Here is a 14,362-nt window from a genome sequence, read left to right as displayed (position 1 = left end):
TAACCTTTCTAAGTTACTATTAAGTAGGAGAATCCCTTTTACCAACTTGATTTAGGGAGAGATTTTGCATAAACATCACTTAGTCAAAACCGGAAGTAATCATAGAAAGTAAACTAAACAAAAACATGCCACACTATAATTACAGTAGACAGCTCTTAGATGGATATTTTGGAGTAAAAATCACAGAAAACCAAACCTTTCATAATTGTTGCAATAAGCATGCCAAGAATCATAAGTTGCAAGAGAATTTAGTATCACATGAAGATCGAGATTGGTGTAAGATTTTAGATTTTTGCAGAAATCTCCTACAAGATGTGGGAGGGTTAAAAGGTAAGGCAAAGGTGGGTAGAGCAGAGATATAACTGCTAGATCTTTTTATAAATACAGCTGTATACCAGGGTATCATTGCCCATTCATTTAGCCTTTAACACATGAAAGAGTACTGGTAACTAATTCTCACCTGAAAAGTTTTAACTCTCAAAAGACATGTTTGGTCCTGACCTGTCATATTTGGCTTTTACTAGACATGTCTGGTATAAACCTGGCATATTTGGTTCTCACCTGACATATTGGGCTTTTTGGCCTGGATCAGTCCTAGCTGGTGGACAATCTCTGTGGCCAGGGTATGATTTCCAAGAGCCTCCAGTCCCAGGTTTGTAAAGTTACGCTGTTCTTGCCAAGACAGTGTGCCATTCACAAAACCATAGCCTATTTTTAAGTAAATATGCAGATAGATAAAATGTACATTGTAGATACTGGTAGTTTTGTCTGGTCAAGGTACATGTACATTAAAGTTAATGTACACTAATGTAGTGGTCCAACTTACTTAGATTACTCATGATTGGATAAAATGCATCATTGCTCCAGTGATGACTGTCAAACACACTGCTAAGTCCCCAGGTGTGTTCACCATGTTTCAGGAAAAAAACGCTGGCATTGTAAAATCTAGGATCCGACAGAGAGCAGCCTATTGTATCAAATACACACACAAAACATGACAATCATGAATGCCATAACATTCTATAAGTAAAGTACCAGGTACCGGCAGTATGTCACATTTGTTACATTATTGATTATAACATATCATAATTATGTACCGGTAGGTATATCTGTACATGCATCTAAGTGTGCTGCATTGTACCATAACATATGGGGCAAAGAAACAGTCAAAAATGACACACAAACCGGATTCACTCTGTAGACATTTGGTCCTGGCTCGGAACACTGCCCTCATCTCTGCCACTTTACGTGGATCGGATGCGGATCCCTGTATCCAGGTATCTCCAAACTCCTTTGTAATCACAGGAAGCTTGGACTTGTATGGCATCAAGGCCTCAACAAAAGCCTCTAGGGAGGAGGACTGAACATCTGCTCCAGGAAACTGGGATCTCGCTATCTCATAATAGCCAAGGACCTCCTACAAAATCAAAATCAGATATATACCAGTTGTTATAGAGGTTAAAAAAGAAATCAGTCTAGAGAACTCAGGTACCTGGAAATCTTTAATCTGAAGTACAAGTTTTTCTATGTGAATTCTAAATTTTCACTTTTTTTATGAATCAAAGGAAGAAACCTACCTTATAATCCATTGGTGGTCCAGAGTTGTCTGTTCTGAATGCAAAGCAGAGAGCATGATCAAAGCCTGGAAACGTGGCACAATCCCTCCGAGACAGGCCATAAGGCTTTGCTGGGTTGGGGCCAGGGTTCTCAGGGTAACCACCTGTAAGTGATATATGATGAAAAAGAATTTATATTTATCACAGCAAAATGTTGTAGCCCATTTTAACAAAGGCTAAAGAAATTTCATCTGAATTATTCTATATATATGCTTAATACTGTAAATTTCTTATTTTACAAAAGTACTAAATAGTGCGACTCCACTGTTTTGTATCAAATTGCAAAAACATAAAATAGCAATCGCCAATATTTTGTTATTACATGTGTTTCCTATAGTTTAAAACTGTCTGAAAAATAAATGCGAAACTTTAAAATTTGTGAGGGTTGCTTCTTGTGATTTTACACGGAAATTAATTCCTCATGTTTATTTAGGAATTTACAGCACTTATCATTAAGAATACAATTTAGGCACTACCAAGTTCTTTTTATTCTTTTCATTTTCTTGAAAACTCTTTCAATTACTTTAATACAATTTACAATTAATAAATTGTGGCTTTTATACTTGAATCTTGAAAAAATAAATAGCAAGATCAGGAAACAAATATACATGTAATTTAATACATGTACCATTAATATGTCATCTTTTTAAAACAATTTTTGTGTTTTCTATAACAAAGTCTCTTTCTTCTGCGATAAGTGCCATTAAATGCAGGGATAACATTAAAACTAAAATCTACCTGGGTGCCAGATTCCAATGACAGAGCTGTTTTTAAATTTCCAGTTAAAGATGGGAGGGACAGCAGGAGGGGCTGTTACAGTGTTGACACCCACACTAACAGCCTCTATTCCCAGGTCTGTCAAGATTGGCAAGACAGCCTGGGTCATTGCTGAAAATTACAACCAGAGAGATATGAAAATATACAGGGTTCATGGTTTATTTTTATAAACCATGTTAAATAATCACCTTGAAATTAAAACTAGACTATGTTATTGATTTGAATCATGTTCATGTTTCTGAAATTTGTAAAATCTCAAAAATTCCTGTTAACACAAATTGATTATTGGAGAAAAGATAGACAAAATAAAAACACTGCATTGAAGGACGAGTATGGGACTCACCCGGAACATCTCGTTGACTGAGCGTCCTGTATTTCCTTTTGATTCCCAGCTCCTTGTCTAAGTCTATACTGAGCTGCACACCAAAACCCACCATCATAGGGTCCATGGTCTCCATGTACATGTTCATAGGCCCTGCGTGCCAGGTGATGTCCCCGCGTCTTGCTGCAGCTATGAACTTTGCCTTTTCTGTCTCATTAGGACACTACATGAAACGTAAGACCATTTCAATGAAAACATAATTTGGACATAAGTGATGAAGAATATCAAAATGTACCATAACCAAGAGTACTTAGAAACTGAATTTTGAAGTTTGGTCGAGACATTAGAAATGTATGTCTAAGTACCTTAATCAATTAATCAGGGAACAAACTGGCAAAAAATCTAGAAAACAATACCGGTAATCCTAACAATGCACTAGAAGATGAGGTACATGAACAATATATATTACACAGTACCTGTAGTTTTATCCCTGATAGGACCAGGTTGGGGGGACAGTGTAGGTACAGCCTGACCAGCCAGGGGTGGGTCGTATAAATCTGCTTCTCATAGTAACCCAACTCTCTCAGGGTAGCGGAAGTATTGATTGAGCGAGGGAAGTACTCAACAAAATACTTGTTTATCACATTGTTCACAAAGCCGAGCTCCTCAGGTAGCAACCCATCATATCCCACATCTTTCAAATGAAAAAAAGATATGACAACTGTACAGTTACATTTACAAGTCATTGTTTCATTCAACAACTGTACAGTTACATTTACATGTCAGTATTTCATTCATTAAAATAAGTAAAAAATGTCTACACAAAGACAGAAAAAAGGCACAAGAGACTATGCATGGAGTTTCAGTCCATTTGATGAAAAGGCATTTTTGTTACCTGGTTTTAATAACAATATGTTTTGTGACCACGGAGCATGGTGTCGATCAAAATACACATCAAGATGACACAAATGTGCAAATAATTTTTTACTTATAACTGGCAACCATTGAGCATTTTCACATTATATGTATCGGCTTTTTCCCTGAGTTAAATAAATACATTTGGAACTTCTCATTGCACTGTGACGTCTGGGGACTTCAACATTTTTAGTCAGTATTAGAGAGAACTATCTGTCTTTAGTAACTGATTTCTGTTCAAGTAAACAATATATCATGTCATTATTTGGTACATAGAATATAATGACAATACTTTAGGTTCTAATATATTATTTGGTTTTAAGTCGAATTTATAGAGATATTTATACTTTTGACATATTTTTAAGTGGATTATTGTTGACATAACATAAATTTGGACCTCATGTTTACAAGATTAGATTTTAAATAATTCTTAGAAATTAAGGAATATATTAACTTTATTGATTCAAAATTGTTTGAAACAATTCTTTAATTATTTCTACAAAATTATGCGTCAAGGATCCTCAAACCCCTTACGTCTACTTTTATGACAGCTAGCTAGTACGTCACAACATGGTGATTTTAGCGCATTGTAAAACAGTTTGTATCGCAAAATTTTTATGTCTATCCCTGTGGTGCAATGGATGTAGCTTCAACTTACCGACTCGCAGGTCCCAAGTTTGAATACTGTAGGGACTTTTATTTTCATTAATAGGGGTAAAATTTAAAAGTTTGTTTCTTCCCCAACATTGAAATTTTTTCTGTCATTTTCAAGTCAAACACATGCTAGAAATCGATATCTTTAAATAATTTAGTAGAATGAGCTTGTATGCAGAACTTTTCCCAGGTGTGTGGTCAGTGTGGAGGACACGTAAGTAAAAAAGCTATGGCAAAATTCTTTGTAATTTTTTATTGGCCTTTCTTTTAAAATATTAAATATTGTAGTGTGGTATGACACAATATAATATCATATGGTATAGAGTTGTACAGTATGATAATCATGTTATTTGAAAATTTTACACTGTATTGTATGATACAATATGATATTTTATTATACTTTCATGTTAAATACTGAAATCTGATTGGTTTATACGCAGTTGATAATCCGTACTATTACCCTCAGTGTTAGCAACACACTTAGCAACGGGTAACACAACGAATTGTTACATGCGCGTACGGTTCGCCGTAGAAATCACCTCATTTCTATGTAAAAGCAGTAATAATTTCCCTAAAATTAAGACATTCGGTATAATAAAATAGATAGTGCCTGTTTGGGAGGATAACAGTTCAAATTGACACCCCTCGAAAACCATTGTCAACCTCCGCTTCGCGTCGGTTGACAATGGTTTTCTCAGGGTGTCAATTTCAACTGTCACCCTCCCAAACAGGCACTATTTATATAGTGTCAAATGATAAATAACATAAGATATATCATACTGTATGATACAATATGATATTGTATATGAACACACCTATGGATTCATCATCTAAGCCTGTCAAGTGCATAAGTACTATAAGACACTCCATCCATACAAGTTGGTAAAGACTGAACCAATAATAACTAAGATTTGTCTATCAAAGGGCACCTGCTTCAAAAACTTTAACTCATGCAGATATGCAATAAATGTCTAAAGTGTGAACGCAAGTTGTCACCTATATGTTAAAGAGATTTCCTTGCAAAATGTGTTTGTTTCAATATTTCAAAATATATACATTTATAATCATGTTTATATAAACTTTGTGCAAAAAAAAGTTATAATTGACAGTTTATAGTATCCCTTTCCTTAGTTTTATCTTGTATGTTGATCAAATTCAAAATTAATACCTTTTAAATATTTGTATCAGTGCTATACATGTATTTGGAAGGGGTTACCAAAAGTATGATGTTATCATGTCAACTTCCGTCCACCCTTTAGCCTTTTTTCACATATCTAATACAGTTGATGTAGACTGAGGGGTGATGTTTATAAATGACAGGTGTAATGCACCATTCTGGTTGAATTGGTTGTAAGCTTAGATGTTGAATGACTGGGAGAAGGAGAGGATCGCAAAATATTTTTACTGATGAATTTTAAGCAAAAATTTCACTTGATGTGACAGTTTAAAATAAATCCAAGATGGCAGAGATGGGTACCTTGTGTATTAACTATATTTGGTAAATGATATTCATTTTCATTATGAGAAAGATTTGTAACATCAGGGAGGTAGGTGCCTCTGTGTATAACTTACCAAGGTGGTTCATGAATAACAAATGTACATGCTTGATATCCTCACACTTGATGGTCAAAACTAGAGTCATGGTCAACAGAGTTTTAATCTGAAAGATAAACCATTTAGTAGGATAAAATATTTGACTTTTATTAAGGTTTCTAGATTTATTGCACAATAATGTCACTTCAGTTTAAAAGATATGTCATAATTAGTTTTGTCATCATGAGTGAATTAGGTTCTAATTTCAGCCCCTTTCTCCTATCAAATGTCACATATTTTTAAAAAAAATGAACCTGTACTATTACCCCTTTTTTGTCCCCCCCCCCCCCCCAAATAAATAAATGGGGAACTTTTATGATTTTGAAAAGTAAAAGAGAAGAACATTACAATTTAAAAAATCTGGAATTAAAACAAATCACTGGGATCAAAATTAACTTTTTTGACTGCTCGCAAATTTTATCTATTGGAATATGTTTTTTACTCACAAAATTAAACTTTCACTAGCATTTTTTCATCTCATAGTAATAATTTCATAAACAAGAGGCCCATGGGCCACATCGCTCACCTGAACAGCAGTTCCTTGTAACATTACATTTCGTAGCATATGCTTTTTCTATTTTAAACATTGAACCCCTTTCTGGGGACCCAGTAATGGTCCGAGGTTTATGGTTGGCTTGAACAACATAAATAGTAACATAGGAATGAAAATGTGTAGCACTGCGGTGGGACCGCACGTACACAACCTGAAAAACTGAACGTAGAAGAGTTCCACTTCAAGAGGAATAACTCTCAGACTGTACAGAACATTAAGAAAGATAACTCTTGGTTCCACTACATTAGAGTTTACACAATTTGAGGATCCTTGCATAGTAATCTCACAAACTGTAGCATTATAGTTCTCGAGAAGAACTTTTTAAAAACATTTTCAATATATCTTTCTATGTTAAACTTTGAACCCCTTCTGGGGCCACAGTATTAGTCCAGTGCTAAAGTTTTAATTATTTGGAATCTACATTATTTAAGGATGCTTGCATAGTTATCTCACAAGCTGAAGCATTATAGTTCCCTAGAAAAAGATTTTTCAACATTTTCCCTCTATATTTCTATGCTAAACTTTGAACACCTTTTGGGGCCCCAGTATTAGATTGAGGTTACGGCTTTTATAATTTCGAATCTACACTATTTGAGGGTGCTTACGTAGTTATCTGACAAATTGATGCATTGTAGTTCTCGAAAAGAAGATTTTTAAACATTTTCCATATATACCGGTACTTCTACATTTAACTTTAAACCCATCTTGGGTCCCTAGTATTAGTCCAGGGGTCACTATTTTAAAACTGTCGAACCTTCATTATCCAAGGTTGTATGCATGATAGTAATCTCACAAATTGAAGCATTGTAGTTCTCGAGAAGAAGATTTTTTAACCTGTTACCTTTATATTTCTATAATAAACTTTGACCCCATCTTGGGGCCCTATTATTGGTCCGGGGGTCACGATTTTACGAATTAGGAATCTACATAAGCGAAGGATGCATGCATAGATATTCCACTAACTAAAACATTGTAGTTCTTGAGAAGAAAATTTTTAAACTTTTCCTTTGTTTTTTAAAATGTTTAAATTTTGAACCCCTCTTGGTGCCCATCAATTGTCCGGGAGTTACAATTTTTTGAATCTACATTATTTAAGGATGTACATGTATGCATAGTAATATCCCAAACAGTTGCACGATGGTTCTTGAGAAGATTTTAAAACATTTTCCTATATATGTTAAAATCTAAACCCCTCCTGGGGCCCCACTTTTGTTCGGGGGTCACGATTTTTACAATCTTCACTATATATACAACCTTTTGTGTATGTATTGTTATTTTTGGTGAAGTGGTTCTTGAGAAGAAAATTTTTAAACATTTTTCATATGTAGTTCTATGTTAAATTTTGATCCCCGCCTGGGGCCCCAGTTTTGGTCCGAGGGTCACGATTTTTACAATTTAGAATCTTCATTATACATACAAGCTTTTGTGTAAATATTGGCATTTCTGGTGCAGTGGTTCTTGAGAAGAAGATTTTTTAAACATTTTCCTATGTAATTCTATGTTAAACTTTGAACCCCGCCTGGGGCCCCAGTTTTGGTCCGAGGGTCACGATTTTTACAATTTAGAATCTTCACTATATATACAAGCTTTTGTGTAAATATTGGCATTTCTGGTGCAGTGGTTCTTGAGAAGAAGATTTTTTAAACATTTTCCTATGTATTTCTTTATATGTTAAACTTTGAACCCCGCCCGGGGCCCCAGTTTTGGTCCGAGGGTCACGATTTTTACAATTTATAATCTTCACTTTGTATACAAGCTTTTGTGTAAATATTGGCATTCCTGGTGCAGTGGTTCTTGAGAAGAAGATTTTTTAAACATTTTCCTATGTATTTCTATGTTAAACTTTGAACCCCGCCTGGGGCCCCAGTTTTGGTCCGAGGGTCACAATTTTTATAATTCAGAATCTTCACTATGTATACAAGCTTTTGTGTAAATATTGGCATATCTGGTGCAGTGGTTCTTGAGAAGAAGATTTTTTAAACATTTTCCTATGTATTTCTATATATGTTAAACTTTGAACCCCGCCTGGGGCCCTAGTTTTGGTCCGAGGGTCACGATTTTTACAATTTATAATCTTCACTTTGTATACAATTTTTTGTGTAAATATTGGCATTCCTGGTGCAGTGGTTCTTGAGAAGAAGATTTTTTAAACATTTTCCTATGTATTTCTATGTTAAACTTTGAACCCCGCCTGGGGCCCCAGTTTTGGTCCGAGGGTCACGATTTTTATAATTTAGAATCTTCACTATGTATACAAGCTTTTGTGTAAATATTGGCATTTCTGGTGCAGTGGTTCTTGAGAAGAAGATTTTTTAAACATTTTCCTATGTATTTCTTTATATGTTAAACTTTGAACCCCGCCTGGGGCCCCAGTTTTGGTCCGAGGGTCACGATTTTTACAATTTAGAATCTTCACTATATATACAAGCTTTTGTGTAAATATTGGCATTTCTGGTGCAGTGGTTCTTGAGAAGAAGATTTTTTAAACATTTTCCTATGTATTTCTATGTTAAACTTTGAACCCCGCCTGGGGCCCCAGTTTTGGTCCGAGGGTCACGATTTTTACAATTTAGAATCTTCACTATATATACAAGCTTTTGTGTAAATATTGGCATTTCTGGTGCAGTGGTTCTTGAGAAGAAGATTTTTAAAGACATGCACCCTATACTCACTGTTTCGCAATTATCTCCCTTTTGAAAAGGGCTGTGCCCTTTATTTTAACAATTTATAATCCCCTTTCCATAAGGATGCTTTGTACCAAATTTGGTTAAATTTGGCCCAGTGGTTTTTGAGAAGAAGTTGAAAATGTGAAAAGTTTACAGACGGACGGACAGACGGACGGACGGACGGACGGACGACGGACAACGGGTGATCAGAAAAGCTCACTTGAACCTTTGGTTCAGGTGAGCTAAAAAACTTATTTTCTGTAGTAAATACTGTAAACATCTATATCTATTAATATCATCTGTAATGGCGACATACACGGATATTATGAATACATAGAGCTGAAATCACGGTGGCTTAATGTTTAGGAGAAAATTGTCTGATCACGAACAATTACCGGTAAATTAAAAACACATGAACTTATGTTTCTACAGTATTTTTAACATAAGCTTCGAAATCTAAAAGGATAAACCGGAAAAGACCCTTATTTTGTTACTCGCATAAGTTAGCGACCACAGTTCCCTTTAACTTGTAATTTTAATTTTTAACTCAAGTTTAGCAAGTATTTTCCTGGTAATTTTGACCCCTGCAAATTAATTTAATTAACTCTAATGGTTATTGATAAATTTTTATACAATGATACTAGTCCAGGGATTTTTCTTCGTTTATACAAGTGGCCTGTGACTTTTGAATTGGAAACATTTTTGGTCAATTGGGAATTGTAATTCAAATCAATAAATATACTGGCATGTAACCATGCAATTCTCGCCAAGTACCTTTTCTTGCCAGTGCATTGTTATGTCATTTTTTGGTTGATAATTTTAAGGACAAAATATTTCTTGTAACTACCTCTAAGAAATGATCACAAGTATAATGTGTAGGCTTTATACAATTGATGACATATGTACAAATAACTGTAATGCACTTTATTTTATTTACTCATGGTGTACAGGTTTTTTTTGCAAGTTAAAGTGTAAAGACATTTACATTACAATACATACAATTTATTTCGCGTAACCCTTGTAACCCTGTTTCAGAACATAGCTGTATATAGAAACAAGGATCTGTTACCCTCGTAAGCCTAATGTAACCCTGTTTCAGACTAGAGATTAGTATAGAGACATGTGTTAGTTAGTACAGGGATGGTGTAAAAGTAGTCCGGGACATATGTCCCGGACATATGTCCCGCGATGTCCCAATTTTCTATTTCGCGTCTAACTTATTTTCCAGTTACTTTTTTCAAAAACCGTTAATTGGATATCAAATGGCATCTTAATCTAGGTCGATGGTATTCTTTCTGCTTCTTAAAAAACACTAATAAATTAAAAATCGCCAATTTTCCTTCGTCGAAAGTGTAAATGTAGTCCCGAGAAATCGACAATGTTTTTTTGATTTCCGGTTTTTGTTTTGCCTTTGTATATACATTAAATATACATATTTCTATGTGTTTTTTCTTGTTGTTGTCTCTCTATTATTTGTTTATGGTAGAAATACTAATTATTTATCAACTTTTAACCTTAAAAGCAGTTATTTACACTTTTTCATGCGGGACATTGAAGTTTACGTACGGCTGAAATGATATAGTACAATTGGAAACCCAACAAAGTTACATGTAAGAGTTCCGAATAAAATTCACGTTTATCAATAATTTCATATAATATTGAGATGAATTGAAAAATATATATTTGTAAACAAATATTAGTATTATTATTAATAGTAATTTTATTTATATTACCTTGATACTAGAAAATGCGTTCAATCATTATAATTACATGTAAAGGATTCCGACAGCAATTATCTTCTCAAAATCATTGAATAATTATTTTACTTGTTGTTACAATAATTATTGTCTCAATATTAGAATTAAGATTCTCGACCGTGATTAGATGTGCAATTAAATGCGCGGATATATGAAAATGTATTGGATTATTTTGAAAATGTTCCACCCCTTAAGCAATTTTAAATGTGCGCGCAACCTAATTGCATCTGGTATGACCACGATTGGGCTAAAATTGTAACAATTATTGTCTCATCATTAATTTTTCTCCATAAAATACCTTGAACCAAGGTCCGCATCGAAGCGTAGGGTGGACTAGTGCTGTCAACACGAATATATTATATGTAACAATGTTATCAACATCGTAGAATGTAAATAATGCTATATTAACATGCTTGAAACATGTACATAGTAGATTAGTGCTATCATGCTTTATTTTCTATCATTTTTCTTTAGATTCATAACTGTCCCCATTGGATAATATAAAACGTCTGTAAAATGTACACATGTAAATAATAGATTTAGTGCTTTTAACTGCCTTAACAAATATGTTTTACTATTTTTCTAACAATAATATGGCTCTTAATAAAGGAGGCCTCCACGTGGCAAGAGCTGGGCAACGGTATATGATATATAAATGATATGCCGGCTAGCATCCTTTACAGACTCGTTATACGGAATTGTATATACTACCCCTGTTGGGTTTTCGGTTTTACTTTTTCTTTTCTCTTTCTTGTGAACTGCGATGTCCCGCGAAGAATTGTGTAAAAAAATATCTTAGGGATTGAGAATGACTTAATAATTATGTTTATATTATAAAACAATATTTGATATTCAAATACAGTATATAAATATATAGAAATATGTATATTTAATGTATATACAAAGGTAAAACAAAAACCGGAAATCAAAAAAACATTGTCGATTTCTCGGGACTACATTTACACTTTCGACGAAGGAAAATTGGCGATTTTTAACTTATTAGTGTTTTTTAAGAAGCAGAAAGAATACCATCGACTTAGATTTAGATGCCATTTGATATCCGATTAACGGTTTTTGAAAAAATTAACTTGAAAAAAAGTTAGACGCGAAATAGAAAATTGGGACATCGCGGGACATATGTCCGGGACATATGTCCCGGACTACTTTTACACCATCCCGTAAAATTTCTTGTTTAGATTGTTAGACTGTTTGATGTTTCATAAAGATAGACAGTGATCAAATGTTTGAAATTTACTTCTAAACTTAGTGCGTTAATATGTAAACGACATGAACGTAGGGACGAGCGCAGATTTTTTGTTAAATAAAGAAAGAAACGTGACTGTAGTCGTGTAGACACAGCGTAGTACAGAGGCGTGTTCAGCAGAGCAAGCGCTCGAGCTGAGGCTCGCCAAAATTTATGTTGCATATATGGCAAGAATACAGTACACTTTCCCAGTGCAGCAATTCTGTAACCCAGTTACATACCCTTCCTAATTTAAACTTCAACCATGCTTGAAATTCTGTACTAACGGGATGGTGTAAAAGTAGTCCGGGACATATGTCCCGGACATATGTCCCGCGATGTCCCAATTTTCTATTTCGCGTCTAACTTTTTTTCAAGTTAATTTTTTCAAAAACCGTTAATCGGATATCAAATGGCATCTAAATCTAAGTCGATGGTATTCTTTCTGCTTCTTAAAAAACACTAATAAGTTAAAAATCGCCAATTTTCCTTCGTCGAAAGTGTAAATGTAGTCCCGAGAAATCGACAATGTTTTTTTGATTTCCGGTTTTTGTTTTACCTTTGTATATACATTAAATATACATATTTCTATATATTTATATACTGTATTTGAATATCAAATATTGTTTTATAATATAAACATAATTATTAAGTCATTCTCAATCCCTAAGATATTTTTTTACACAATTCTTCGCGGGACATCGCAGTTCACAAGAAAGAGAAAAGAAAAAGTAAAACCGAAAACCCAACAGGGGTAGTATATACAATTCCGTATAACGAGTCTGTAAAGGATGCTAGCCGGCATATCATTTATATATCATATACCGTTGCCCAGCTCTTGCCACGTGGAGGCCTCCTTTATTAAGAGCCATATTATTGTTAGAAAAATAGTAAAACATATTTGTTAAGGCAGTTAAAAGCACTAAATCTATTATTTACATGTGTACATTTTACAGACGTTTTATATTATCCAATGGGGACAGTTATGAATCTAAAGAAAAATGATAGAAAATAAAGCATGATAGCACTAATCTACTATGTACATGTTTCAAGCATGTTAATATAGCATTATTTACATTCTACGATGTTGATAACATTGTTACATATAATATATTCGTGTTGACAGCACTAGTCCACCCTACGCTTCGATGCGGACCTTGGTTCAAGGTATTTTATGGAGAAAAATTAATGATGAGACAATAATTGTTACAATTTTAGCCCAATCGTGGTCATACCAGATGCAATTAGGTTGCGCGCACATTTAAAATTGCTTAAGGGGTGGAACATTTTCAAAATAATCCAATACATTTTCATATATCCGCGCATTTAATTGCACATCTAATCACGGTCGAGAATCTTAATTCTAATATTGAGACAATAATTATTGTAACAACAAGTAAAATAATTATTCAATGATTTTGAGAAGATAATTGCTGTCGGAATCCTTTACATGTAATTATAATGATTGAACGCATTTTCTAGTATCAAGGTAATATAAATAAAATTACTATTAATAATAATACTAATATTTGTTTACAAATATATATTTTTCAATTCATCTCAATATTATATGAAATTATTGATAAACGTGAATTTTATTCGGAACTCTTACATGTAACTTTGTTGGGTTTCCAATTGTACTATATCATTTCAGCCGTACGTAAACTTCAATGTCCCGCATGAAAAAGTGTAAATAACTGCTTTTAAGGTTAAAAGTTGATAAATAATTAGTATTTCTACCATAAACAAATAATAGAGAGACAACAACAAGAAAAAACACATAGAAATATGTATATTTAATGTATATACAAAGGCAAAACAAAAACCGGAAATCAAAAAAACATTGTCGATTTCTCGGGACTACATTTACACTTTCGACGAAGGAAAATTGGCGATTTTTAACTTATTAGTGTTTTTTAAGAAGCAGAAAGAATACCATCGACCTAGATTAAGATGCCATTTGATATCCAATTAACGGTTTTTGAAAAAAGTAACTGGAAAATAAGTTAGACGCGAAATAGAAAATTGGGACATCGCGGGACATATGTCCGGGACATATGTCCCGGACTACTTTTACACCATCCCAAATTTTACAAACCATTGTTGTTGTTATCACAATCCGCGTGACTATACTGGAAGTAACCTAATGAAATTAAACCTCAAACCTATATTTGTGTGTAATAAAGGGGACGGAAATTAAAAACCTGATAAAAAGTTAAAATGTAAAAATTTCCCTTATTGTAAAGATAAATTTACATATTAAATC

The 14,362-nt window shown here is 33.8% G+C and overlaps 1 protein-coding gene across 1 annotated transcript in view; it reads right to left on the bottom strand.

Annotated features, from left to right (window-relative positions):
* The window catches only part of LOC128189060 (uncharacterized), a 20,314-nt gene extending 6,088 nt beyond the window's left edge, over nt 1–14,226 (bottom strand). The window contains exons 1-9 of the mRNA XM_052860488.1: nt 14,195–14,226; nt 5,857–5,944; nt 3,192–3,409; nt 2,737–2,938; nt 2,355–2,504; nt 1,578–1,720; nt 1,186–1,417; nt 827–967; nt 562–708 (exon numbers count right to left, since the gene is read on the bottom strand). Of these exons, the coding sequence (XP_052716448.1) occupies nt 562–708; nt 827–967; nt 1,186–1,417; nt 1,578–1,720; nt 2,355–2,504; nt 2,737–2,938; nt 3,192–3,409; nt 5,857–5,944; nt 14,195–14,197 (1,324 nt within the window). The 5' untranslated portion in view covers nt 14,198–14,226. The remainder of the gene's footprint in view (nt 1–561; nt 709–826; nt 968–1,185; nt 1,418–1,577; nt 1,721–2,354; nt 2,505–2,736; nt 2,939–3,191; nt 3,410–5,856; nt 5,945–14,194) is intronic.
* Nucleotides 14,227–14,362: the final 136 nt, after the last annotated feature.

The sequence above is a fragment of the Crassostrea angulata genome, chromosome 6 (genome assembly GCF_025612915.1).
Source record: "Crassostrea angulata isolate pt1a10 chromosome 6, ASM2561291v2, whole genome shotgun sequence".
Lineage (NCBI taxonomy): Eukaryota > Metazoa > Mollusca > Bivalvia > Ostreida > Ostreidae > Magallana > Magallana angulata.
This window is presented reverse-complemented; position numbering and strand designations above follow the sequence as displayed.